Source organism: Ceratotherium simum, chromosome 8 (genome assembly GCF_057802395.1).
Source record: "Ceratotherium simum simum isolate JZ-2026a chromosome 8, ASM5780239v1, whole genome shotgun sequence".
Lineage (NCBI taxonomy): Eukaryota > Metazoa > Chordata > Mammalia > Perissodactyla > Rhinocerotidae > Ceratotherium > Ceratotherium simum.
The window spans coordinates 44,823,077-44,849,746 of NC_141907.1; the positions used below are offsets into that span (position 1 = coordinate 44,823,077).

The 26,670-nt window shown below is 43.5% G+C and overlaps 2 protein-coding genes across 3 annotated transcripts in view; one reads left to right on the plus strand and one right to left on the minus strand.

The window, feature by feature from the left end:
* The window catches only part of POLR2B (RNA polymerase II subunit B), a 53,585-nt gene extending 50,662 nt beyond the window's left edge, over positions 1-2,923 (plus strand). For both annotated transcript variants that reach the window (XM_004419091.3, XM_087434373.1), the window contains 2 exons: positions 1,952-2,147; positions 2,652-2,923. In XM_004419091.3, coding sequence (XP_004419148.1) covers positions 1,952-2,147; positions 2,652-2,741 — 286 coding nt within the window. In that variant the 3' untranslated portion in view covers positions 2,742-2,923. The remainder of the gene's footprint in view (positions 1-1,951; positions 2,148-2,651) is intronic.
* The window catches only part of IGFBP7 (insulin like growth factor binding protein 7), a 79,014-nt gene continuing 55,181 nt past the window's right edge, over positions 2,838-26,670 (minus strand). The window contains exons 2-5 of the mRNA XM_004419094.3: positions 12,403-12,512; positions 4,945-5,061; positions 4,189-4,315; positions 2,838-3,103 (exon numbers count right to left, since the gene is read on the minus strand). Of these exons, the coding sequence (XP_004419151.3) occupies positions 3,084-3,103; positions 4,189-4,315; positions 4,945-5,061; positions 12,403-12,512 (374 nt within the window). The 3' untranslated portion in view covers positions 2,838-3,083. The remainder of the gene's footprint in view (positions 3,104-4,188; positions 4,316-4,944; positions 5,062-12,402; positions 12,513-26,670) is intronic.

Below are 26,670 nucleotides of genomic sequence, written 5' to 3' on the forward strand. Positions count from 1 at the left end.
ACATTCTTAAGTAAAACTGGCTTTTTTCCCCCCTTCACTCACACTGGAGAATATGACTGCTGGTAAAGTTTGGTTTCACTGCCCTGGTTTGTGTTCAGGTGCCAGCAGTTTTATTCAGTTACTTTTGCAAACATCAGTGCAAAATCAACACAGTGAAAGAAGCAAATGTGTTGTTAGTGTTATTATAAAATAGTTTTCACCCTCATGGGGTCCACAGACCACACTTTGAGAACCTCTCCTTTAAAGGATTAGAACATTAATGGTGGCGCAAGCAGTTAAGTGCACGCGCTCCGCTGCGGCGGCCCAGGGTTCGCCGCCGACGCACCGCTTGTCGAGCCATGCTGTGGTGGCATCCCATATAAAGTGGAGGAAGATGGGAATGGATGTTAGCCCAGAGCCAGTCTTCAGCAAAAAGAGGAGTACTGGCAGATGTTAGCTCAGGGCTGATCTTCCTCACAAAAAAAAAAAAGATTAGAACATTAAAGAAAAAAACTAACCATAGTACCTCCTTAATATTATTAAATACCCAGTGTTCAAATTTTCCTGATGATTTCATAATTTTTAAAAAGGTTTGTTAGTTTTAATCAGGATACAAGTGAAGACCATGCTTTGCAATTGATTGATGTGTCTCTTTTTTTTTAATCTATAAATTGCCCTCCAGGTTTTTTTTTCTTGCAATTTGTTTGCTGAAGAAACTGCATTGTTTGTCCTGGAGGGTTTCTCACAGTCTGGATTTTGCTGATTGCATTCCAGGGGTGGGCGTTCCTGTTTTTCCTGTAAATAGCTAGTTAGATCTAGAGCCTTGAGGAGAAGAAGAGTTTGTGTTCTCTTGAAGTAGTAACTTCTTAGGCGGTATTGTATACTTGAAATATCTGGTTGTCTCTCTCATGATTTTAGCAGCTATTAATGATCTTTACGTAAAGACCTTAATTAAATAGGGATTGCAAACTGATGAGATTTTAATTTTATCATTCCTTCATTTATTAGCTGGAATACTTTTATAGAGGGAAACTTTGTTTCCTCAACTGGTTACCTGGTGACATAGTTCACATAGTAAAAGGTTGTCAATGCTTGACTCTTCCCCACCCCCCACCCCCCCTTTTTTTACACCAGTTTTCAAAATGATGAATTGGTTTTCTAGCATCCTCCAAAGTCGACCAATGATTTGTTTTTTAGTAATATCAATAGAAACTCATTGATTTTATGTATTTTGTGTATTAAGAATGTTGAGGAAGCTGTCACCATCCACTTGCCTGGCTATCTGAACAATGCATTTCATTTCACTTCCATGTTTGGAAAACTGTGATCATTCACTTGTTCTTTCTGTTATTTTTGCCAACATGCATTTGTCATTTCAGGCTTTATTGCCTGGGAGACTCATTCACAGAGAAGCTGCTTTATTTAGATTGAGTTTTTTATTCAGTTTTGAGTGTAGAGTTGAATTCTAGTAAGTTAAATGATAGCATGATGAAACTCTACTCTGTGCTTCATTGTATTTTATGGGAAAAATTATATCTAAACTTGAGAATCTAACGTGTTTATTCTATTTGGGGACCTTCTAATGCACATCAAATAGTTGGTAGACTTCTCCCCTCCCCACCCTGTAGAGAGAATGCTAGGGGATAAAAATTAAGAGTCTAGTTCTTCTTTACTAATATCATTCTTGACCTTTGCCATTAGTCAAAGTGGTGTTGATAATAGAAAATAAGTATAGTCATGTACTGTATAACAATGTTTCAGTCAACAACAGACCACATATACAATGGTAGTCCCATAAGATTAGTACTATACAGCCCAGGTGTGTAGTAGGCTATACCATCTAGGCTTGTGTAAGTACACTCTGTGATGTTTGCACAATGATAAAATCGGCTAACGATGCACTTTTCAGAATGTATCCCTGACGTTAAACGATGCATGACTGTACAAAATTATGTTGTTTTTCCCTTATCAGTGATGGTGGCCTGCGTTTTGGAGAAATGGAACGAGACTGTCAGATTGCCCATGGAGCAGCCCAGTTTTTAAGGGAAAGATTGTTTGAGGCATCAGATCCATATCAGGTTCATGTTTGCAATCTTTGTGGAATAATGGCGATTGCTAACACAAGGACCCATACATATGAATGCAGGGGCTGCCGAAATAAAACCCAGGTGTGTATAGACATTATTAGCAGTTGATATTTGTTTAAGATATTACCATGTTGGTCTAATCATCCAGGCAGATTTAGTGTGGTAGAACAGATTGGCATTTTCACAATTTTGATAGCATGCCTCTATAAGATTCCTAGTTTTAAATGAGGAAAAAGATATAAATTTTTTTTTTCTAAAAACCAGTTCAAGTTTTAGTGTCATAATTTCTCTAAGCTGTTCATCTTCTGGAAATAATAAGGCCATGTACAAGGAATTTTAAATAATGAGTTTTTTAAAAACCTTTTAATTGAGAAGGGTGAATACGAATTATGTCTGGCAGAAAGGGTGAAATACCAAAGCTTGTTAAGAGAAGGAACCCCCATAAGCTAAGGTAGCAAGATGAGTGTTACCAGTCTGTTCTTTTAGTCATCATCTATAGTACCAAGTCTGTACCTTTTTCTGGGGTAGAGAAGTGGGGTCACTTCAATACAGCTTTGCTAATTACCTTTTTTCTTTTTTTTTCAGATTTCTTTGGTGCGAATGCCTTATGCGTGCAAACTGTTGTTTCAAGAACTTATGTCTATGAGTATTGCACCTCGAATGATGAGTGTCTAACTCATTTTAGAAGATTCTCAACAAGATACCTGTAAATATCTTTTGTGTCTTGTTTCTATGACACGGCTTTTAAAAATATAACAAATATGTACTGCATTGTGAGAAAAAGCATTTTATTTGTTTCATTTAATGATATGCATGCTTTTCTTCTGTAAATAGACAATAAATTTTTGTAGATAGTTGTGATGTGTTATCTTTATTTGGTATTTCACTATGTAAAACCAGTGACTATAACTAAAGTGTTAGTGGACTGGATGAAAAGAAGCTGGTTATTAGGCAAGAACAGGGGTTGTAGTTATCCATGACTACTTTTAGCTATGCAGACTAATATATTCTGCAGGTTTATAGCTCGGCACCTTCACCTGTTTAAAAAAAGAAAAAGATAAAAATTAGTTACATATATGGACGTGGTTGACTTTCTAATTGTCAGGTAGTTTAGTATTTCCACATAAATGAAGATGTTAAAATGTGGGGATAAAGGATATGTGAGTAACTGTACAAATGACACGGTGGAGTGCTCTGGAATTTGAGCTGTATGATTAGATGTGGGAGGCGATTTCGTTGTATTGGTCTAAGCGAAAGAGATGGGCCTTATATAAGGAACTGGAAGAGCCTGTTTCACAGAGAGGCTAAGGAACTTTCCTTTGTCATCCAGCTTTCATTCAAAATTTAAAGCGCAGGAATAATTAGTGGCAGAGCTGAGGCTCAAATACACGACTTGTCTCTTAGCTACTGCTGTTTGTTTCATCGCCTGGCTTTACACATCGTGGCTGTAGAGAATCTGACCAAACACATCTTTACTTGACATTTCTTCCTTTCATACCACAGCTGAGTGATCTGCACAGTGGAATGGTGTGACAAATGCTGACAATAAATCTTGTTCTTATTTTTGGCTTAAGGGAAAGCCAATTCAGACATCAGGCTAATAGAGCTATATAAATGTAAAGTAGCATTGCTCTGACACCATCGGCATGGGTGCTTAACAGGTAGCTTTTGACAGTGAAGTGGATGGAGGCAGAACAGAGTTGGGTACTTGCCAATATACTCTCCTTTCTGACTTTTTCTTATCAAAGCTCCAAGTGAAGGACCAGAATTGCCCACAATCATTTCCTTTCAAATGAAGATTTAATATAATAGGCACAACACAAGGAAAAATGCCATGTAGATAGAAAGTTATGGGAAACATAAGCCATTCCAGTCAGGTTTGAGTTTGACTCGTACATGTAAGATAAGGTGAAAGCCTCTAAATCACAATAATAGCATTCCATCAACCATCCGAACGTGCTTTTGGAGCCACATGCTCTACATTTTGATGGCATACTTAATACCCTTGTGGATTCCTGACATTACAGAATTTAATTAAGAGCTATGTCTGATACCATCATACTTGGTTCTGTTATTAAACAAAAGCACTAGTTTTTAAATGGTTGTGAGATTTATTACCTACCTTTTTGCACTGGTATTTCATGTAAGGCATCAACCACTGTAATTTTTGCTGATGCTGAAGCCTGTCCTTGGGAATTGGATGCATGGCACTCATATTCTCCAGCATCTTCCTTACTGAGAGGAGATACCTGTGACAGAAAAAGGATCTTTAGTCCTCTAGGGCGGTCTCTTTTTCCAGTGGCTTCAATTAGGTCATTATTTCAGAAATTTCCTAAGATGACCAGGGGATTCATAGCAGAGATACTGCTAGGAACAGTGCAAGTCCTGTGCTAGGAGACTTAAACAGCTACATATTTGGTCTGCTTGGAGGATTCATACTCTGAGGCAATGTCATGGACAATTTTTGATCACACTGCACAGGTTAAGAACTGGACAGGTGCACATATCAGTTTGAGGGAGACCTTGATAGGGTGTATGATCTAAGTACTATCCATGAGTATCCAAGGTCAAGTAAAATAAAATATTAATCAATAAGTAATTGAAATAATGCTTGGGTCATTTAGTTCCTTGTGAGGATTTTGCTTTGAACTCTTAGGAAAAAAAGCTCGTTTATTCACTGGTTGCTTCCCAAACATCCAACAGACCCAAGCTATTGTTTTACCTCCCTCTGAAAGAGGAGCAGCGGCCCTGTGGTGGTGGGGCTGTTGCAGAGATGCACAAGGGCACATTCTTTCAGCTGGGCAGTACAATCAGGCCTCTGCCAGGTCTGCTGGGTCTAATCCTAAGAATGAAATCCTCGCCAGCTCTTGGCACTCACCAGCACCCAGCCAGTTACTTCATGCTTTTCAGGGCCACCCCGGGTCTGAATGGCCAGGTTGTCCCGGTCACCAGGCAAGAGTTCTGTCCTTTGAACTCCATAGTGACCCCTTTTTACCTGCAAAAACAAAAGGAAATAGTTTTGAGTTTTCTGCACTGAATCATCAACTTGGAAGTAGCCACATTCCTAGAATTGCACAGGGTGTACATCAGACTTTCTATTTGGATTAAACCTAGCAATTTCTATTATTACCCTGTCCCGAATACTTAATATAAAATATAGATGTTCTTTTATTTCTTCCTATCAGTTTCTCTCTAAGCTCATATATTTTAAACTAATGTATTTTTCTGCATGCTTGAGGAATATACATTGTCATACTCTCCTGTCACTGGCTACCATCATTCACTCATGCCCTTGTAAATTCCGCTTCTCAGTGCTGGGCCTTTTCTTGCCTGCCATGCCATGTTGGACTCTGACAAACGGTGTCACCCAGTGCTAGGTTTGATCCTTAGGACCTCGCGTAGGGGCCCAAGTCCAGGGGCTCTACCTGCAACAACCTCGTCAATGGAAGATAGTAGGTTGACTCCAAAACCAATACCATTATTTTATTCTGAAGGCTAAGGATTCATCAAATCATTTCCTACAGACCTGAGAGCAAAAACTCCTGTCAGACATGTTTAATGATGGGTGTGAAAAATAAATCAAAGGGGGCCGGCCCGGTGGCATATGGTTAAGTTCGTGGGCTCCACTTCGGTCGCCCGGGGTTCGCAGATTCAGATCCTGGGCACGGATCCACGCACCGCTTATCAAGCCATGCTGTGACAGCGTCCCATTTAAACTGGAGGAAGATGGGCATGGATGTTAGCTCAGGGCCAATCTTCATCAGCAAAAAGAGAAGGATTGGCAAGAGATGTTAGCTCAGGGCTAATCTTCCTCACAAAAAAAAAAAAATCAAAGGATACATGAAGCAATGTTTATTCCTTCCTGGGCTTCCTTTAAGAGCTAAGCTGATGTTTATTGATATTACCTTTGTAATTAGAAAAAAAAAGATTTACAATCTCAAATAGGTAGTTTCCTTTTCATTTTCTTTTATAATTAAGCAAATCTTCAGTTAAGAAAGACCAGATCGTAGTCTATAAATTTCTGTTGACACTAGCTTCTCCCACATGTGGTCCCACTCCCATCTCTTGTCTCAGCGTCAAACCCACCCTTCATTTTCTCTGCTTTGAGACACCAGGGCTGGGACTCTGCAAAACCACGTGGGATTCTCGGCCAACTCCTACTCTATAAAAAATATCTAGCACTACTGATTTGGAATGCCTGGTTTTTGCTTGCTTGTTTTTTTTTTTCTGGGATTTCCCCACATTGCCACTATTAGAGAAAACCAGGTATCTTAGTGTTTTTCTCATATGAATGCTATGAATGCTATAGAGACAAAATGGATAAATCAATAGGCATCTTTTTCCCTGTTTCCCAAGTTGCTGGCAGAAATGGATTATGTTAGTGCAGATTTTGAAACAGTTATTTAAAAAGGGTTTTTAACAATGGTGTAAATATTAAGTTGATTCAACAGCTAAAGTAACGTGTCTGGTCTTTATTTACCGAATTTCAGAATCCTTTAAGTGTTTTGTGTGTGACCAAAACAGAAAAGCACTACAGCACAGAAATACTGAGTCTCAGCCACTGAGCTTTGCTCCTCAGATCACGTGGCTCTTAGTCAAGAGCCTTCCGCGCCAATCACCCTGGTTCACTATGTACAGAGAAACTGTTCTTGTCAAGTATTGGACTGGAAATGAATACTTACGTAGTCAGGCACCGCATAACCATGTTTTGGTCAATGACAGACCGCATATATGACAGTGGTCTCATAAGAGTAGTACCATAGAGCCTGGGTGTGTAGTAGGCTACACCATCTAGGTTTGTGTGAGTACACTCTATGATGTTCACACAACGATGAAGTTGCCTAACAGATGCATTTCTCAGAAAGTATCCCTGTCGTTATTGTAAAACATTATACACCATGTAGAAAACATAAAAAGTAGTGCTAAGACTTTTTACATGGCAAATTTTTATATGGCAGACTCCCCCTGACTTATGTAAGGGGAGGTTGTTGATAAATATGTGTTTTCCAGTTTAAAAAAAAAGATGTGGGCTGAGGAAAGTGGCTGCTAAGACAATTCTACAGAAGTTCAGTGGGCTGGAAGTGCCTCAAAGTCTGAACCTTAGAAACCTATAGGGCAGAAAAAACTGCCTAGTAGTCACTGCTCACCATAAAGGGTCAACTAGGGGGAGAATCAGAGGGAGACCCCAGAAGTGTTTTCAGCCCTCTCTGGTTGTATTTTAGCTGCAACAAAATCTTCCTGAATTCTGCTACTGCAGATAAGGAATCAAAAAAAGAAAAGTGCCAAAGATTACAGAAGCAGAATGGGTTAGTCTGATTCCTACAGGTTAATACTACATTTCAAGGGTTCACTGAATTTCAGGGAACATTTGAAGGACATTTATGCAGCACAGAACATATCTGTTGTGCCTTTTTGGTGATGTTTTCAGTTTTATAATGAAATGGAATATATGTCTGTTAAAACTTTCACATCCCCAGCCACTGCAAACAAATAAAAGACAAAATGATTGTCTAGGAAAAAAAATGTGTAATACATGAGAAAGGGTTAATATCTCTAATGTACAGAAAGCCAAAGACTGATAATAACAAGAAACACCCAATAGAAAAATTGGTAAAGGATACTGAATAGCAATTCATATAAGAGAAAACCCAAATATGAAAATATTCTCAATGTGGTCAAGGAAATGAAAGCAATAATGAGATGATACTTTTGCCTCATATTAACAAAACCTAAAAAGAGGGGTAATATTCAGTGCTGGTGAGGAGGCAGGGAAATGGCAGCCATGCACTGCTGGGGAGAGTACGAACTGCTTTAATCCATTCAGAAAGTAATCTGACAATGTCTATCCAAACTAAAATTAAATCTTTTGACCTAGTCATGTAACTTTTGGGGGATTCCATCCCGTAGGGGAAAAAAGCTCTTGTATATAAGACATGTACTCTGACGTTTAAGGTAGCATTGTTTAAGGTGATGAAAAATTGGAAATACGGGAATGGTTTAATAATTATGGTACATCCATACTTGGAATATTATCTAGTTCTTGAGAAGCAGACCTGGAGGGATACCTATGAAGTATTTATCGAGGAAAGCAAGTTTCAGAGTAATATGCACACTATATTCCCACCTCTCCCCACATACTGGGGATATATGTTTGCATATGTTTGGGCATGAATAGGGTATACAGAAAGATACAAACCAGGGCAGTGCACCCTGGCTATTTCAGGGAGTGGAAGGAGGTAGGGGGATATTATGAACTCTTTCTTTGTACATCTTTGGATAGTATCTCCTTATTACCATTATTACTTACTATTTTTAATTAAAAAAAAGAATATTCTTAGAGGTCATGAAAGCCAAAATCTGAAGAAATGTTCAGGCAAGGAAAGAAGTGAACAGAGAGCCTCTCAGTCTCAGGAACTCTAGGTGTTTTCCCTTCCCTGTAAGCATCATCTCTGACTTACCAGGTTTAAGGCAAATATGGCTATTTCTCTTCATTACCCCATTTTAAAATATTGCCCTTGGAATCTTTATAGGCTAGGGGTTTGCTGAAGAAGTATGGGACTTGTTAATTAACATCAGCTCCATAACTACTGGTAAGGACAGTACAGACCCCTCACCAGGCTGTGCAACCATCAGGAGTGTCACTGCAGCCTGAGGGGTCTCGGAGAGGGGCCTGTCCTATTCTGCTGTTGCTAAGAGTCCTTGAGCAAGAAAGACTTGCTACTTTCTTTGAAGCTCAGTTTAACAAGTGAGATTCTCATATTCATTTATATCCAAAAGCTTAAATTGGATTTGAACAATGTGTGATCTTAAATATGTCTGCACTCTTAACAGTTTGGTTACAAGGAGAGGAGGAAACAATCAAATGGCCTGTTTAATTATTTAGGTCAGTGTAATGGAAAAAAAAACTCAGTTTTTCCTTTCTATGTAGGGAAGAACTGGTTCTCTCCTACTGTGTGTTTCTAGCCTGTGTCTCCTTTACCTTCACAGAGAACACTTCACTTCTGACACTTGTGGTCACCAAATGTGGGGGGTGTGAGGGTGATTCCCCACAACCACCAAGTCTCTGACACCACCTAGGTGTCCTACAATTTAACTCAATCCTGACACTATCTACCCCTAGATAGCATCAGATCTCATAGATAAGGACTCAGTCATAAGACTGCCCTCCCCACCCCCAGTTCAGACGCCAGTCATAAGCCCGGGTTATCACCTGTGCTTCCGACTATCCAGCTATAGACTGGAGGGTTCAATGACCACCTCCTCAGGTTCAATTAATTTGCTAGAGCGGCTCACAGAACTCAGGGAAAGACTTACTTATGTTTACCAGTTTATTAGAGGATATGATAAAGGATAGAGATGAACAGCCAGATGAAGAGATACACAGGACGAGGTCTGGGGGGTCCAGAGCACAAGAGCTTCTGTCCCCATGGAGTTGGGCTGCGTCACCCTCCTGGTATGGGTGTGTTCACCCAATCTGGAAGCTGTCTGAACCCTGTACTTTTGGGATTTTATGGAGGCTTCATCATGTAGGAATGATCAATTATTAACTCCATTTCCGGCCCCTCTCCCCTCTCTGGAGGATGAGGAGATGAAGCTGAAAATTCCAAGCTTCCAGTCGTGGCTTGGTCTTTCTGGTGACCACCCTCCATCCAGGAGCCATCAAGGAGCCCACCCAGAGTCGCCTCAATAGAACAAAAGATGCTCCCAGTGTTCTTAGCACTTAGGAAATCACAAGGATTTTAGGAGCCTGTGCTAGGAACCGGGGGCAGAGACCGATATATATAGTTTCTATTATCTCACAGTCAGTGACTTTCACAGTGTTTTGACATGGCTCATAGTAAAAAATACATTTTGCATTGTGATCTGGAATATACAAAAGAAAAGTTGTAAGAAATGATACCTTTACTAAAGGTACCTTAAGATATTTTCTGTTATTTTTTATTTCTAAAGAAAATGCTGGCTGTGACCCCTACATTAAATTCAGGACTCGCTGATGGGGCATGGTCTGCAGTTTGAAAAACACTGCTTTAGGTCTTGCCCGTGGCAGGTTACGTTATGAAGCTGGAGGAAAATCAGCAGAGCCTGGCAGTGGGGTTTTTGCCTGTTTCTGGCAAGTCTGTAGAAAATAATTTTTTTTCTCCCTCTCCCTCACTCCTTCCCTTCCCTTCCCATCCCATCCCCCCCAGTAGACAAGCCCTCAGGGAAGCCCAGGGGATCTGCCCTATACAATCCCAAAAGCTTAAAGGAAAAGATTCCCGAGGCAGATTTATTCCCCGGGTATGTGTGTACTTTAGGGGCTGCGGGAGAGCAAGCTCTGAAGAAATTATTCTCCACCAAGATTTGTCAGTAAGGTCACACATTCTGGGACACTTGGGTCACCCTGGCCTCTCATTGTGTAATCCCTAGAGAACTGCAACAGGGCTTTTTATGGATATTCTTTGGCAAGTCGTTCCTCCACCTCTCCACCCTTGAACAAACCAGTAGCCGCCAAATGAGCCCTGAGGAGCCTCAGCAGCTTTGCCGTCAAGGCCAGAGGGACACACCGGCCGGCTGCAGTTTTGCGCTTCACCCCTCTCCCCTCCCCTTTAAAACAAATAATTTATTGGGGTGAAATTTCATTGCTTCCTTTTACAGAAGTTTCAGCTGTAAAAGACAGTTGCAGGTCTGTTGTTGTCTTTGCCCACCCCCACCTCCAGGCATTTTCTGGAATCATCCTGACTTCACTCCCACCAGATGGCCCCATGGGGGTGCTGCACCCCTTCAGCCACATGGGGGAGCCAGAGGTTGGCAGGTGACCCAACCGGAGTCCGAGTCCCTCAGTGGGAATTTATAATGCAGCAGGGAGAGGGGACGCCCTTTGTTTGCTTGGGAGTCTTTAAGCTGTGATATTCATGTGAGCTTGGAGCTGCCAAGTGACAATATCGCCTACAGCGTGGAGGGAGCTTTCTGAGGTAGAAGAAAAAAATGAGAAACAAATACACTGAGAGCAAAGAGTCAAGAGTCTGAGCACATTGTGTACCTAGATCCAGCTGCCCTTGAGGCTGCACTCACCCACTCTTTCTCTCTCTCTGTTTTTTGCCTAAGCTAGTCTGTTTCTAAAGTGAGTTTCTAAACTTACAACAGAAAGAGTTCTGACTACAGGAGCCAAGATCCCTCTCCGAGTTCCAGAAGTTGCTCCTCTGGTCAGACACCAAGCAAACAAAACAATCAAGAGAGGCCATTGCTCATCTTAGAGCTTGCTTGAGAAGTAAACCAGCTAAAAAGGGGCGTCTGGTTGCACTTTTTTACTTCAACTAGACTTCCTTTTTGTTAGCACGAGTTTGATGACGTTTACTCCACAGGATTTTTGTGAGGCTTAAACAAGTCAAATGTATAAAAAGGGCAATAATGTAAAATAATGTAGAGAATAATTGTGAATATTATTTTATCTGGCAAATGAGTGTTTTCTCTTCTACCGACACGCTGAGAATATGCTGTCCTTTGAATGCGAAGACAGTCTATAAGACAATGCCACGGGAACAGGAAACCTTCCAGGAACAGTAGCTAACATCAACCGAGTGCTCATTATGTCTCTGACAACGAGCCAAGTGACACTACTTGCGTCACTTTATGTAATCTTTACAAGAAGTATATGCTACTTTTGTCACACAGAGGAGGAAACTGAGGCTTAGAGCATTGGTTCTCAATCTAGGGCGATTTTTCCCCCAGGGGACATTTGGCAATGTCTGGAGATATTTTTGATCGTCATAACTGGGGGGTGGGTGCTAGTGGCATCTGGTGGGTAGAGGCCAGGGATGCTGCTAAACATCATATAATGCACAGGACAGCCCCCAACGAAGAATTATCTGGCTCAAAATGTCAATTAGTGCTGAGGCTGAGACACCTGGGCCTAGAGAGAACTCAGTCAACCTAAGGAACTCACATTCCTAACCACTATGCTACACCGTCTCCAATGGGGACACAGACACTTGCACATGCTCACGCTTATATATGCATGCACAAACACGCTCACACATGCATACACATGTACACACATGCACCCCCCCACACACGCACACTCAGAGGGTGGGTTTGTGTGTTCAGCATTATAGTTCTTCCAGATATTAAGGCTCCCTGCTCGGGCACTGCTAATAAAGGCAGGGCAGGGACTATTTTGGAGGTCAGTAAAAACATTCCACAGACCCTGGGGAGGTGTCGGGAAGACTGCCCTACGGCTTTGCCTTTGAGGAGCAGCAGGCAATCGAACAGGCTAAGGATTTCAGGTTATTACCACGCTCGTGCAGAGGGAAAGGCGCTCGTCAGTCTAGGATGTCTTCCTGAAAACTGTGCCACTGACCTTGTTCCAGATGAGGACAGGGGTTGGAATTCCAATGACCTCACAGCTCAGGTACACCTGGGCACCAGTGACATTCCAGATGTCCTTGGGGGGCGTCACAATGGAAGGACCTACAAGAGAGGGCACAAAGCCAAATCCATCTTTTTAAACGGTCTGGAACATTAGTCAGCATGCCAGGGAGTAAATACTTGATTATGTTTATGAGGCTGTCCCCTCTGCGGATTACCTGAAGCAAATTTCAAAGACCAGACTGGCTTCCCCCTGCCACCAGCATGATTTTAAGCTATGCTTTGGGAATAAATACACACATCTAGACAAACAAACAAACAAACAAAAACAAACAAATAAGAAAAAAATTTATTTACAAAATTTTCTTCTCTTTCAAATCATGCTTAAATGTGTTTTAATTTACCAGCTGTTTTGCATTATCTGGGACTTTCCAATTAATATAGTAAAATTTTGGTTCCAAAATGTTTAATGTTTTTCTTTTTTGTTTGCCAGCATTTTTACGGGAAGGAGGACAAACAACTACTTCTTGTGTAACAAAAAAAAAACTAAGAAGATATTTGAAAACGTGCCGAGCACCCAGAAAAGATGGCAGACTCTGCCTCCAGCAGCTTAGGATCTAAGATTGACAAGTCAATGGTGAAAAGGCAGGGATGGTCACTTTCACCCAAGAGAAAAACGTGGAGTGCTGTGTGCCCTGGGAGCCTGGAAGGAGATGCCTTTGCACAGAGGTGGCCTGGGTGTCAAGGAAGAAGGTGGAAGGGTCTTTCTCCCAGCACAGGTTGGGGGAGACAGGGGGTAAAAGAGAAGCAGTGACAGGTCTAGCAGTGACCAGGGTCCCCAGGAGAGGGCTCTTTCCCAGGCTTCTCAGTGTCCAGGTCCCTGGCAGGGGGCACTGGCAAGTGGGGGCACCTGTCAAGGCATTGCCTGAATAGCGTCACTAGGGATGAGACCACCCAGGGAGAGCCTAGAGTGACACCTTCCTATCCCCCGAGTTCTAGATCACATCCCTAGCCCTTCTCTATCATAACCGTTCCATTAAAAAGGTCCTTACTTAGAACCAACATCAATGGTACGCATCCTTTTCGTTACCAAAGAGGTCTGGGGGCCGGCAAACTCGGGCCCACGGGCCAAATCCGGCCTGCCACTTGTTTTTGCATGGCTTGTGAGAGGTCTCTGCATTTTTAAACGCTTGAAAAGAAATTAAATAAGGATATTTCATGATGTGAAAATTATGAGAGATTCATATTTCAGTGTCCATAAAATAAAGTTTTATTGGAACACAGCCACGCCCAGAGTCGGGCAGTTGCGGCCGAGACTGTATGGCCTAAAACATTTCAATTTGGCCCTTTACAGAAGAAGTGCTGCTCCCTACTCTAATCAACTGAGGGCTGACCAATGCCTAAATAAGAGATTACGGACGGTCTCAGGACTTCAACTCTTTATACCTTACCTGGAGCTCATGCAAGTAAACCCACTGGATGACTGCTGGTCCAGCTCTGAAATGCAATACTTTTGAAGCCAACAGAGACTGAAAGAGCTGTGCTCGCTTACTGCTCCCTTCTGCTGAGGGTCCGGCTCCCTAACACTGGCAGTGTGCGAGTCATGCACACCTACCTTTTAGTGAGTGGTAATTAGAATTTCACTTCTGCTAATTCTGAACACCAGGCTTCAGGCACCAGGGGTTTTCAGAGAGACCGGGGGACAGTCCACAGAAAAGGCAAGGAGAGCTGGGGGCCTGCCCCCCACCCCCTGCCCCGCCTTGTGACAGCGCATTACTCTAGAACCAAACCTGGCCCGTACTTGATGCTCAATACTATTTCTTGAATGAATAAGTTAATTATTCCCTCTGAATTTCAGCTCTTCACTGCCTTGGGTTTCCCAGCCTAATAAAATGTCTAACTGCAGGGTCCTCTTGCATCAGAGTCCTGGGAAAGGGACAACCTTCCCTTTAGGCCTGGAAAGTTTTCTGGCATAATCAGCATTCAAAGGACATGAAGTCTCCCCTTTTGCAACAGGCTATTTCCAGCACACTATTAATTTCTTGAAGCAGAAAGGAAATGACCCCAGCATGTAAGATTTTTCCCACTCATCTAAAGTATTAGAAGCTGAATGTTTCTTAATCCTTGGGGTATTTTTATTTTTTTCCTTTGTAAGAATGCGCAAAACAATCAAAGTTTTGAAAGCTCTAAATATATTTCGCGCTTCCTTCCCTCTAAACCATAGGACTGAAGAGGAAGTGTCAATCTTGGCCGGGGTCTTGGCTTTTCTGTTGCAAATGTGGATGTAGTAAGCATGGCTGTGCTGTGTTTATGTGTGTTTCTGGCTCTGTCTCCGATGCTTCCTAGCCTGACCACAATGATACAGGACCCTGCAAAGGGCTGGGCTGGGCCTCACCCCATCCCAGGCTTCTCCCAGGGCCTGGGATCCTAAGGGCTTTGACACTGCAGAACCGGATCTGGCTAGACGTTGAACTACTTTCGCTCACCTCTCTGAGGGCCTCCATGTGGCTCTGTCCTCCTTCCCACACACGGACTTGGCAGGATGACCTCAAAGCTCAGGGGATCTCAAGGGATTGTTCTGAGAAGAATACACCAGTGTTCAGAGATTTGGAGGGGCTTGGGAACAAAGTTGCCTCTCACGTATCAAAACCACACAAGGAATGTAAGACGTTTTTATTGTGAGGTCTGAGTGTCTCAGCCTTGCAAAAAAACACTTATTTTAACTTCCATCCATCTCCCTATAGGTAGCAGAGTCATCTGTCTTTGTCAGGGGGCAGATTCTGGAGTGCATATGGAAGAATTCAGCCTGATTTTCTGTCATAGATCTTGAAGACATGCCATGGATTTTTCCCATGGCATAATTTTAAAACTAAGATATTCTTATCCAATTTATCAAACTTTTCTTTAGTGATTAGTGCTTTTTGTGTCCTGTTAAAGAAACTCTTGCCTAGCCCAAGGCCATAAAGATCTGTTTTCTTACACAAACGTTATGGCTTTACCTTTCACATTTAGGTTTGTGGTCCATCTTGAATTAATTTTTGTGATGCTATGAAGTAGAGGTCAAAGTTTACTCCCTCCCTACCCCCTAGGACATCCGATTGCTTTGGCATCATTGGTTGAAAAGACCATCCTTTTCCTACCGAATCGTAACGCCTTTGTGGTAAATCCATTGACCATGTATGTGTGAGTCCATTTCTGGATTCTCTATTTTGTTCCATTGGCCTATGTGTCTATCCTTGCACCAACAACCATGGTATAATTTAGAATTAATTGTGTTAAAAGTGAAGCACTGAATAGAGGGTAGATCCATTATATCCATTTCCCTCCAATCTGTTCCTTGTCCAAGAACAGAACATTTCAGGAGGAGCAAGAATGCTTAAAAACACCTGAACTCAGGAATACTTTGAAGGAGAGCCGTTACCAGGGGGTTCAAAATTAGGCAAATCCTGCTGTGGGTTCCTCTTTCTCTCTCCCAACCCTTGGAATACACATAAAACCTTAGGTGAATGGGCTGAGTCAAGATTTGAATTATTCTAAGAACATAAATGATTTTGTCAATTCTGCTACCAGGCTATCCCTAGAATTCTACATGATTTCCATACCACAAAAATCTATATTCCTCACTGACTCCTGTTGAGTTGACGGGGAGGAGGGGTTATTAGGACCAGTTTGCTGCACAGCATTTATAAAAATCCTTGGCTATTTCAAAATATCCTCGAACAAATGTTGGATTCAGTAACACAATGAAAAGTTTAGTAAACAATATCTAAACTGGAAAGTGGTAACCTATAGAATGGCCTTTCAGTTTTGATATGTAGTGTCTTGCAAAGTAAGATCAGATCAGTGAGTGATTAGACTAATATTCAAGTGATCAACCAACCTCCTAGAGTAGGTGGAGGTGGGCTGGCTTCAACCAGACTTCCTGGGTTGGAAGAACACGTAGTTTCAGATTCTTACTTTGTTCAGTGCTGATACCCCCTGGGTCACCTACTTACTAAACTCTGCCTGGTTCTTTGCCACTCACTGGTTTGGAAATTCCCTCAGAATATGTAGAGGGAATGGAGAAACTCTTGATAGAGGCAGAACATAGCAGCACTATGGAAAGATGAGTGATGACGCATGGTGAGAAAGAGTAAGAAAAGGATTTAATGGTGACCCACAGAGACACCAAGTGGACAAGTCTTGTATGGAAGTGAAGAGATGGTGAAATATTTTGGACTAACACCATGGTAGACCCAAGAATGCTGCACTCCCCTCCCCCAGTCTAAAGAACCATCATCCCACATATTCCATTGATAAGCAATTTCACTGCCCACAATCATCTAGAATAGCACGTCTATCAGGCAATTCAATCCCTGAGGGTTCTGTTTTACTTCAGGAGAGTGCTCAGCAAAATGACTCTACCAAATAGCTCTAACCCTTTCCACTCTGCCTTTTTTTGAAGAAGGCCAAAGCAGATCTAGAATTTATTTCTATTTTTAAGGATAAAAGAACTTTTAGTTTCCTCTGAGCTTGTTTTCAGGCAGAAAGCTCAAATTCAGTCCTCAAGGCCAGGCCACGGGTAACAACATTGCCATCTAAATCATCCTGTGTTTGGATTCCATTTAAAACAAGTCTCGGAATATTTAAATGTGTAGGGACACACACCAGGATAGGTTCAAGTATTTATTTATCCTTGCCTTTGTTCCAGTAAGGACTTCAGGTTGCTCAAACATGTGTCTAGCAAACATCCTGGCCATAGAATAACTGACTGCCCACTGCCTCTCTCCTCCCCTTCACCACCTGCAACTCCAGACAGCAACCAAGCTGTCCACAGTGCTGCCTGGTGGCTGGTGTGAGGAAAGTCTACCCCCCGGCTTTCCCCACCCCAAACTCACCTCTATCCTGCGTCAGATGACCGTCCAAAGCAGGCCACTCCACTTTCCTTCTCACCTTTCACAACTCATTTCTCATCCAATCTCTGGCCCTCCTCTGTTCTCTAAGTTTATTTTCCTCCTTATTTTTTTTATAGCTCTCGCCTAATAACGTTAGATGGTCTCTTCTTTTTAATCATTCCTTGAAGGGAAAGAGGAAGAAGAAGGAAGGGAGGGAGGAGGTAAAGGAGAAGAAAGAAAAAATGAAATGAAGACAGATGGCCAGATCCTAAATGAAGTTGTAGCAAGGAAGAAGAAAGTTCTAAGTTTGGAAGAAAATTAAAATTCAATTTAATGAATCAGTGTCACCTTAAAACTACCCAGAAGCCTACAGAATCTCCACCTAAGTCTACATCCTCCTCCTCAGCCCCTTTTATTTAAGTTCTAGACAAATGAGCCAGAGTCTACCAGATTACTTTAGGAATATTTTATTGTAACCTAGAAATAGCTATGTTCTGAGAAATCACTAAAGATATAGAAAAGGAAGAATTTTGGATGGACAGATTTAAATTTGGAATATTTCAATTTGATTCTGAAGGGTCTAAGAAGGACAGTTCTCACAAAACACACAAATATCACGAGAAGACCTTGAAATGGAATTAATTTTGAATTTGACCAGCAATTCATTCAAGCTGATTTTACATAAAGTTGTAGTAGAGAGGACAGAGTTAAAATTTGCTAGCCTATAAAAAGCATGGGGGTAATGTAAAAGAAGCATGTGAACAATTTCCTAGTCTCTTACAGAGCACAAAACACTTCCCAGACATGACCTGAGATGTCCTCACCACGTTACCATTAAAAAAACAAAGAACTTGGGCCCACCCCGTGGCTTAGCGGTTGAGTGCGCGCGCTTCGCTGCTCGTGGCCCAGGTTTGGATCCCGGGTGCGCACCGATGCACCGCTTCTCCGGCCATGCTGAGGCCGCGTCCCACATACAGCAACTAGAAGGATGTGCAGCTATGACATGCAACTATCTACTGGGGTTTTGGGGGAAAAATAAATAAATAAAATTAAAAAAACAAAACAAAAAAAAAGAACAAAGCACTCGTGGACAGAACACTGGGCTCTGGATCCTCATCCACCACTTACAGCCAAGAGACCTTGGACAAGCCACTCACCCATTTTTTATAGGAGAAACCAGGGCAGGTCTGAGAATCTTCTCTGTCGGCTTAGAAGTGAATGTACCTATCATGAATGTTTCCTAGAGCATAGTCATATGGCATCTTTGACATCCATGAAGTTTTAAGGTTCTAATGCCTGGCTCTGGAGCTCTCAACCCCTGCAAATCAGTCCAGTGCACCTCCTCATCGTTCTAAATGCAATGTACGTGACTCATAACAAAGTTCATTTTCCCAGCAATAAAAAAAAAAAAAAAAAAATAGAACCTATAAATGTACCAGCTGTTACTTAGTTAGCCAGTCTGTTTTTTTTTTTGTGAGGGAGATCAGCCCTGAGCTAACATCCGTGCTAATCCTCCTCTTTTTTTGCTGAGGAAGACCGGCTCTGAGCTAACATCTATTGCCAATCCTCCTCCTTTTTCCCCCAAAGCCCCCCAGTAGATAGTTGTACGTCATAGTTGCACATCCTTCGAGTTGCTGTATGTGGGACATGGCCTCAGCATGGCCGGAGAAGCGGTGTGTTGGTGCGTGCCCGGGATCTGAACCCGGGCCGCCAGTAGCGGAGTGCACGCACTTAACCGCTAAGCCACCGGGCCTGCCCGAGTTAGCTAGTCTTTTAACCTGAAAGAGCTGCATAGAAGATATTAGCAGAGGTCATATTTTGGAGCTGAATATACTCCACTGAGCCTGGGAAATGGTCAAAAGTCAAATTCTCCCCAATAGTCAATTTTTGTCCAATTTTGTTGATATCACATTCAACCACATTTCTTTTTGCTTCATTGCCTTCTTCACTTTCCCCATGATCTCTGCCATTTTTACCCTACAAATCTATTCTTCTTTCTTACTTCTACCCAAACTCTCTACTCCTAGCAATCATGCTTACCACCATTACATGCTCATTACCACTTTCAGAACCTTTGCTTATGCTGATGCATTTGCCTACTCGGGATGCCCTCCTTCCTCTCATCTATTACCTATGCCCTACCCTTTATTTGAAGTTCTAAGGCTGAAGTTTCATTTCCCTTTTGACATTTTTTATAGCTCCAGTTCCTATTTATCTCCTCTCTGGATTCCTGATGGGTTCAGAGTTAGTGCCACACAGCTTAGTGCATCATTGTTCTCCAATACTTTCCCCAGCAGGGCTAAGTGAAGATGCCAGTGTCCTGACAGATCAGAACGGAGCCAGAAACTCTGGAATCAGATGTTCTTCATGGTCATTGGAAGGAGGGACAGCCCAGATTGCATGCAGTGGGTAAAGGGCAGCAGTAATTTCAGAACATAATATGATTAGCCATATGGAACTGAGAAGATAGCCACTGTCTTGAAAATGCACCAGTGTACACATTGCCAAGGTACCCAACCAAAGTGGTGCCACAGCCACCTCTTATTTATCTGCTGGCAAATTATTCATCGTGATTTTCTTTACTCCTCCACCTCACTCTCTCTTGCTATAAGCAATGTTTCTTGGCTACTGCCCACTCACCAACCAATGTGTATATAATCAGAGGATGCAAATTAATTTGAATATATATTAGTCAAGCAAATCCCAGTGAGAAGGGTAGGTCTGCTGGGGGGTGGTCAACAATCATCCTCATATCAAAAACAGGGTTTCTGCAATATGCTGGGTTATATTATTCACATTATTACTCTCATTGAGTACTTATTAACACAGCTAAGACAGCTGAGTATAAAGACTTCTCCAAGTTATGGCAGATTGCAAACCACACTCATCCTGTCTCTTGATGCTGGGTCCTAAAATAGTTATACAGAGTATGTGCACTCATACCAAAAGAGGAGGATTTAAGAAAGAAGTAAGACATCACATATAGAGATAAAGAGTTCAGACAACTTGGCAACAATCCCAAGACTGGATTCCGATAACACAGTGAAGGGAAAAGCACCAAACAAAAGTACAAAATGGGAAAAGAATAGTAGGAAGGCGCTACGGCCAAGACGGGGAAGGGGATGAAACACGTGGAAACTTCCTGATATTAAATAAGGGGAAGCAGTCACTGTATGGCTAATTAAAGAGCAGCGCCATCTGCCAAGGCAGGTCATTTAGGGAACTTCCAGAGGTGGAGTGATGTACCAGCTGACCCTCTGTATGAGAATCTAGTACACGGTCTCGAGGCTATCAGATGAAGACAGTAAGGACAGGAGAAAAAAGTACTGAATCTTAAACAGCATAGGCCAGATTTAATTTCAGGGTTTTAGTTCACGGCAAAGTCATCTGGTTATTGTAGCTACTGTTAGTCATTTACACTTTAGTGTGAATGAAGACCCAAAAGTTTATAATGAGGGGGCCCTGCCAACAATTGCTAGGGGCAGAAGTGTGTTAGAATTGTTTTCTCTTCTTCAGATATAATCTATCGAAGAGGGATAGGGGAGGTTTAACACACTCAGACTGAGAATAAAATGCTGGGGAGGTAACAGACTACAGTGAGTTGGGAGCATGGACTTTGGAATGAGGAATTCTGCTCTATGACTTCTGAGTTATGTGACACTGCACAAGTTAACTTCTCTCAGTTTATTCATCTGAGAAATGGGATAATAATATCTAAGTCATTAGATTATCAGAAAGATCAAACAAGATACAGCATTTAGCACAGTACCTGGCATGGGGTAAGCACTCAGTATTAGCTATTGCTTTTATTTCAAAGTGACTTCCTTATGAATGGAGCTGATGAAAATTGCTGATTCAGAGAATGGAGATGGCCTATCACTTGGACGTGTTGGTTGGGGAAGGAGATGGCATCTGAGAAGGCCCTGAGGTTCAGAAGGACTTCCGTCAAGGAAGGTTTTCACCTTCAGGGACCTGCCTGAGCAGAGGTGTGGAGGCAGGAAAACACTAGCCTGCCGGAGGAACAGTGAGCACATCGGTCTGGCTCGGGGAGCGTTGTATAAAAGGAGGGGAGCTGAGATCCTGGTGTGGGGCACAGTGGAAGGTGGGAGGGGGGGCTTTATGGTCCGGTGTGTCTCTGAATGTCGAAAGGACAAGATTCAAGTGGCATTTCAGGAGATGGTTTTGGAGGCCTTGGCAGCAGGATTGGGACAGGGTGGGGATTAGGGGCCTAAATCAAGGTTGTAGCAGTGAGATCAGAGAGGAAGGGGGCAGACTTGAGAGACTATTCAGGCAGAACCAACACCATCCAGTAACTGACTGGATGTGAGGAAGAAGGGAATGAGCCAAAAGGCCTGGGTCAGAGGAGGCTGCTATCCCATGAACAGAGCAAGGATGTCACCCTGAGGAAGGCAATGGATTAGAAAAAGGGGATGGATGGGTTTGGGCCTAGATATGCTGCATTTGAGGTATCACCTGGGCATTGAGGAGGCGCTGAACCCCATGGAGAGAGGGCAAAGGATACAGATTGTGGGGACCAGTGGTGTCAAGGTAAACACTGTCTAGTTTCCGTTTTAGCCCTGGGAAGGCTGGCGGGTTCCTTCATATGGAAGAAAGACAGCTTTGGCTCTCTCTTCCACGGGCAGCTTCTCTGGAGGAAATTCCATCAGCTCACTGCTGACCACCCGACCCATCCGCACCCCACCCTGGTTAAGGCAGAGAAGGCATTGCTTAGCCACCAGCCACTTATTTGCAGGGGTGGTCCATCTGGAAGCAGGCTGTCCAATACGATTCAAACCTGGTGATGGCACACACAGGTCCTGTGAATTACATTTCCTGACTCCTAGTGGCCTCTGGGTTAATGAGACACCCAATGTTGGCTCCAGTCTTTGACGTAGTAGACATCAAAGTATTCGGACGTCTTTCTACGATGACTCTGAATCTTGCAGTGTCTCAAAACCATCACCATAAGTTTGAACCGACCATGGAACATAAACAGAAAGTTGCTTCTTACAAGTTGTTGCTTGCAAACAAACTTCTTATTTGACTATGTTTTCTTATTCTTGTCCCCTAACTTGTATGGGTCTAGCACAAGAAAGCGTGGGGTATTGACCAAGGGTCGGACTCCAGGGCGTGAGTCCTACCCCCAGATTCTGGTACATGTGGCTGGGGCCCTCCTTGCAGGAAGCCTGCATTAGGTAAAGTGAATCCATGAGGGATTTAAAGCCAAGTTCAGTTGTGTAAGGTGGACTGATCACTCCGGTAGCCGCGTGGTGGATGAGCTAACCTGGGCTGTGTCAGCAACACTGTCGAGGGAGGAGCTCATCCGCTCAGCGGAGTTCCCACTGAGCTGGAATACCTCAACTACCATCATAATACCAGACTGATGTCCACACAAGGTGAATTAGCGGGCTAGATTTTTATTTGGTCTGAGCTATGGAAGAACTGACTGTGTATGGAGTACCATTATGAAGGGAAACTCCCTAGTTATGTGGGTGTATCTTGTTCATGTTAAGGTAGACTTGGAAATACTTTTTTCCCACATTGCAAGGCCTGTCCTGACTGGACTATGACTCACTTTAAATTCAATGTATTAAAATTCTGGGTCACTTTTTCCTACTCCACAAGCACTGAAGTGGGTGGGGAAGTTTCCACAAGAGGGCACTTATTGCCACCTGAGTCTGGGATTCCTAGAAACCTGGGGGACGATGAGTTCCCCCAGGATGCTTCATCTTTGAGTCCCTACCCACAACTCTCCTCTCACACACACCCAGTGCCTGGCATCATCAGGCATGAGGAAGCCTTTGCTGAACTGAGCTGCAAGGGGACATCTTATCCACCCTCAGAGCTCAGTCTCCGTCCACAGGCCCTGTGCTGACCAACAAGCTTTGCACTCTGACCAGTCTCAAAGAAATAGATGTTCCTGAAGCCTGCCCCTGGGGGAAGGAGGTGAGGGACTCCCACATCTTCCTCCAACTTCCGGAGAGTTGGACTTGCTAAACCTGGTGTCTAGAACATCCTGGAAAGCTGAAGAAGGCTGAGGCCTGAACTTCCAGGAGGTCCTGGGAGGATACTACCACGGGGCCAGTTCTGCTCTTCCTGGTCCACTGGACAGTCAGGTACCAAGCTCCCCGGGGTCTTCAGTAGAAGACTGAAGTTCTTCAGCTCCCTGAGGACTAGATAAGCCCTCACTTTCACTCTCTGTCCAAGGAAGACATTTATTTACATTGTATGAGTCCCGGCACATCCCTCAGGCCAGGCTGACAGCTCCGGAAGCAGCCTGCAGGAATTGACAGCACGACATAGGGTCACTCTTTTAGACTAGGAGTTTTCAAAAAAAGAGTAGATGTGTTCAGTCTCCAGAAGGTTACGCAGGTTGGAAAAGACCTCGCAGAGGGGTGTCTGCAGGAATCACAGGCACCAGACACAGAGTCAACAGGGCTCGCTCCGGCCACCCAGGGAACCGGCCTCTAAGGAGGATTCTGTCTTGCTGCATCTCACCCAGTGGTTGCCAATCCTGGCTACATATGGGCTCCCCTGGGAACGTTTAACTAATACCCAGGCCTGGGTTGCACTCCTAGAGTTTCTCATTGGTCTGGGCATGTGATCCGGCGCCGGTACTTAAAAAACACTCCCTAGGTAGAACCACACAATTAAAACAGGGCTTCAGAGCAGGAGACACGCAGATGATGAGGAAGACAGGAAGGCGGAAAGTGAGAGAGGAGAGATTTGAAGTCATCACGCTCCTCAGTCTTTTCAGGGAGAGGCCAAAGGACACAGGGGAGGTGCAAGTGTTCAAGGAGAAGAGAGAAAAGTCCAGAGAGCTGGCTCTGGGTGAAGAGTGTAGAAACCTGGTACCAACAACAACAACAACAACACTTTATTGTTATTATTGTTCTAGCCATAGGGAGGGACAGTGGGCAGTGTCTGACTTCCCCCTCTTTGTCGGAAGCTTTGAGTTGCTTCTGTTCCCAGAGTCTTGGCAGTTCTCCGTGCCACTTTCCATTTTCCTAAAATAAGACATTTGGTCCATGCCCCGCCCCGCCCCCGCCCCTCTAATTCCTCCCCCTAATGGCAGCGCGCAGACGGGGGCTCTGCGTCAGGAGTTGGTGGGTCCTGGTTAAAATCCCACTGAATCGGGATCCTTTCCCTTGGTCTTTTCGGGTCAGATGCCTCTCTGTTAAGACACACGCGACTGGGCTTTAACAGTCCAGGAGCAGGGTGAAATACAAGGGGTGTGTGTGTGTGTGTGTGTGTGTGTGTGTGTGTGTGTGTGGAAGCGGCCCCTCAGGCTCCACGCACAGAGCGCAGGGCCTGGCATTTGTACTTGGTGATGTTTCCGCCCTTCAGGCCCCAGCTCGGTCTCACTCAGAACTGCATGGATATAGTTACCTTCTTGGCCGACAACCCCAGACGTTAATCAGCCGAGCATAACGGCTGCCCCTGTTCCTTTTCAGTGTTGTTCCCTCTTCCACTCGTGCCCTCGGGTTATTTTCTGTACTCTTTTGTGATGTCCTTGGACGTGAAAGCTCTCAGCTATTTACCCCAAGTCTCATCCTTTATTTATCTCTGCTCTGCTGAGTGCTCTCTTCTGATTTCCTCCCAGCTTCCTAGTAGGATTCAGCATTTCTTCTCCCGGGTTCTGAATTTTCTAGCACTGTCCCTAAGGCTCAAACTGGAACAGAACACTCCTCTTATCTCGTGGGCTAATTCTTCTTCTGTGTGTGTCTTAGGTGCTTGTTACATGTGCTGTGGTGTACCTGCTTTGTGGACCACTGCAAACGTACCACGTGGTCCAGTACAACTACAGGATATTCTTTCTGAGTGCAGAGAGGAAATTCACACCAGAGAAGGTGCTAGGTGTGGGGGCAGTGGACCATCTGGGCTTGGAAGAGCTAGACTGTTCAATGAGGCCAAACAACACTCCTCTGAAAATCAGAGAAATGGGTACGTGTCTCTGATCACAGGGTAGGAGGACCTAGCTAGCGGGAACTGGGGGATTTTGAATAAAGATTTCATATTTTCAATAGTTGAGGCAAGTCATGCTGTCTTTTATTGGTTGAGGGACAACCTGGAGTCCATCCTGTTGGGTGTGAGATATGAGAAATGGGAACCAGGTAAAGGAAAGCTATACCAACACACAGCAGAGTAGTTACGGTAGAAGACGGGACGCTGGGGGCAGGGGAATGCTCTTTGCTGCTCTTAGTGGTATTTACAGGACTAGACACCTTTACTTTGGTACTTTAGTTTTAGGCAGTGATTATTTTTCTGTAATTTGTGGTGCTTTTTTTTTTCTGAGTTTTGTTTTCTTTGAGTTGTTAATTCCTTTTACATTGCAAGGAAAAACAAGGAAAGGGGTACTCATGGTTTCAATAGCAGACTGGGTTTTAAAGGTGAGGACACAGCATCTTTACAAGGACTGGGAGCAACTACATGCAAAGTATCCCGCGAGTGACGTGAGCATCTGGGAGGAGCCCCGGCCTGTGGTAGGACCCTCCCTTCCCTCCCCAGGTGTTCCTTCTAGAGCAGCCATCAGCTCCAGCCTTGGAGAATTCATTCTTTTGTTTAAGTAAAGGAAAATAATTTCCTCAGAGAGCAGCTGCGATTTCAGATTTGGCACCTCTTCAGAGCAGCCATACATAAAAGTAGGAAGCTCGTTCTTCACAGGCTTGGGGAAGAAAATGTCCTTGATCTTCCTGAAAGTGACGGGAAGCTGCGGTTTATGCCTCCTCAGTCCTTGCCTTTTGGGGACATTCTCAGAGGTCTCTTGAGCAAATCTGTGACCCCTTTAGGAAGCTGGGGGCTTCAAAGATGACGCTTGTTCACAAGGGGAAATGATGCTTGTTCTGCTTGTGGACAAGGGGGAAGAGTCAGCAATCCAGGCTTACCTAGTCCATGGGACAGGATTGTGGTCTCCGAGTCTGTAAATCAGTCAAACCGACACTTGAAGAGAAAAAACTCAAAGTTGACTCAAATAGGGAAAATAAGCACAAGGCTCTGGGGACAAGTATGACATCGGCTAATCAGGCAACCTGTCTCCAAATTTCCGCCCACATATCCATGGGAGCTTGGCCTCTGTGAAAACCGAGGGTCATGATTTCTGGGGCTGAGAGAGATTAATCCCATTCACAGACAGTTCTGAGGAATTTTTTTTTATTTTTAAATAAGCAAGCAGCCTTTTAACCCACACAATAATAATGAAGCATAACAATTCCACAAATATTCCATAGTGTCAGCACTTGATAGCTTTCCCACCGTCACGTAACATGCTCAGAAGATGATTAAAGAACGGATCTTTCTGGAACATATTGATCATCACATGTAAAATTGGGCTAGCCAGAGGTTTAATTCCTCATAATTAGAGGGTATTAAAATAAAAATGTCATCTA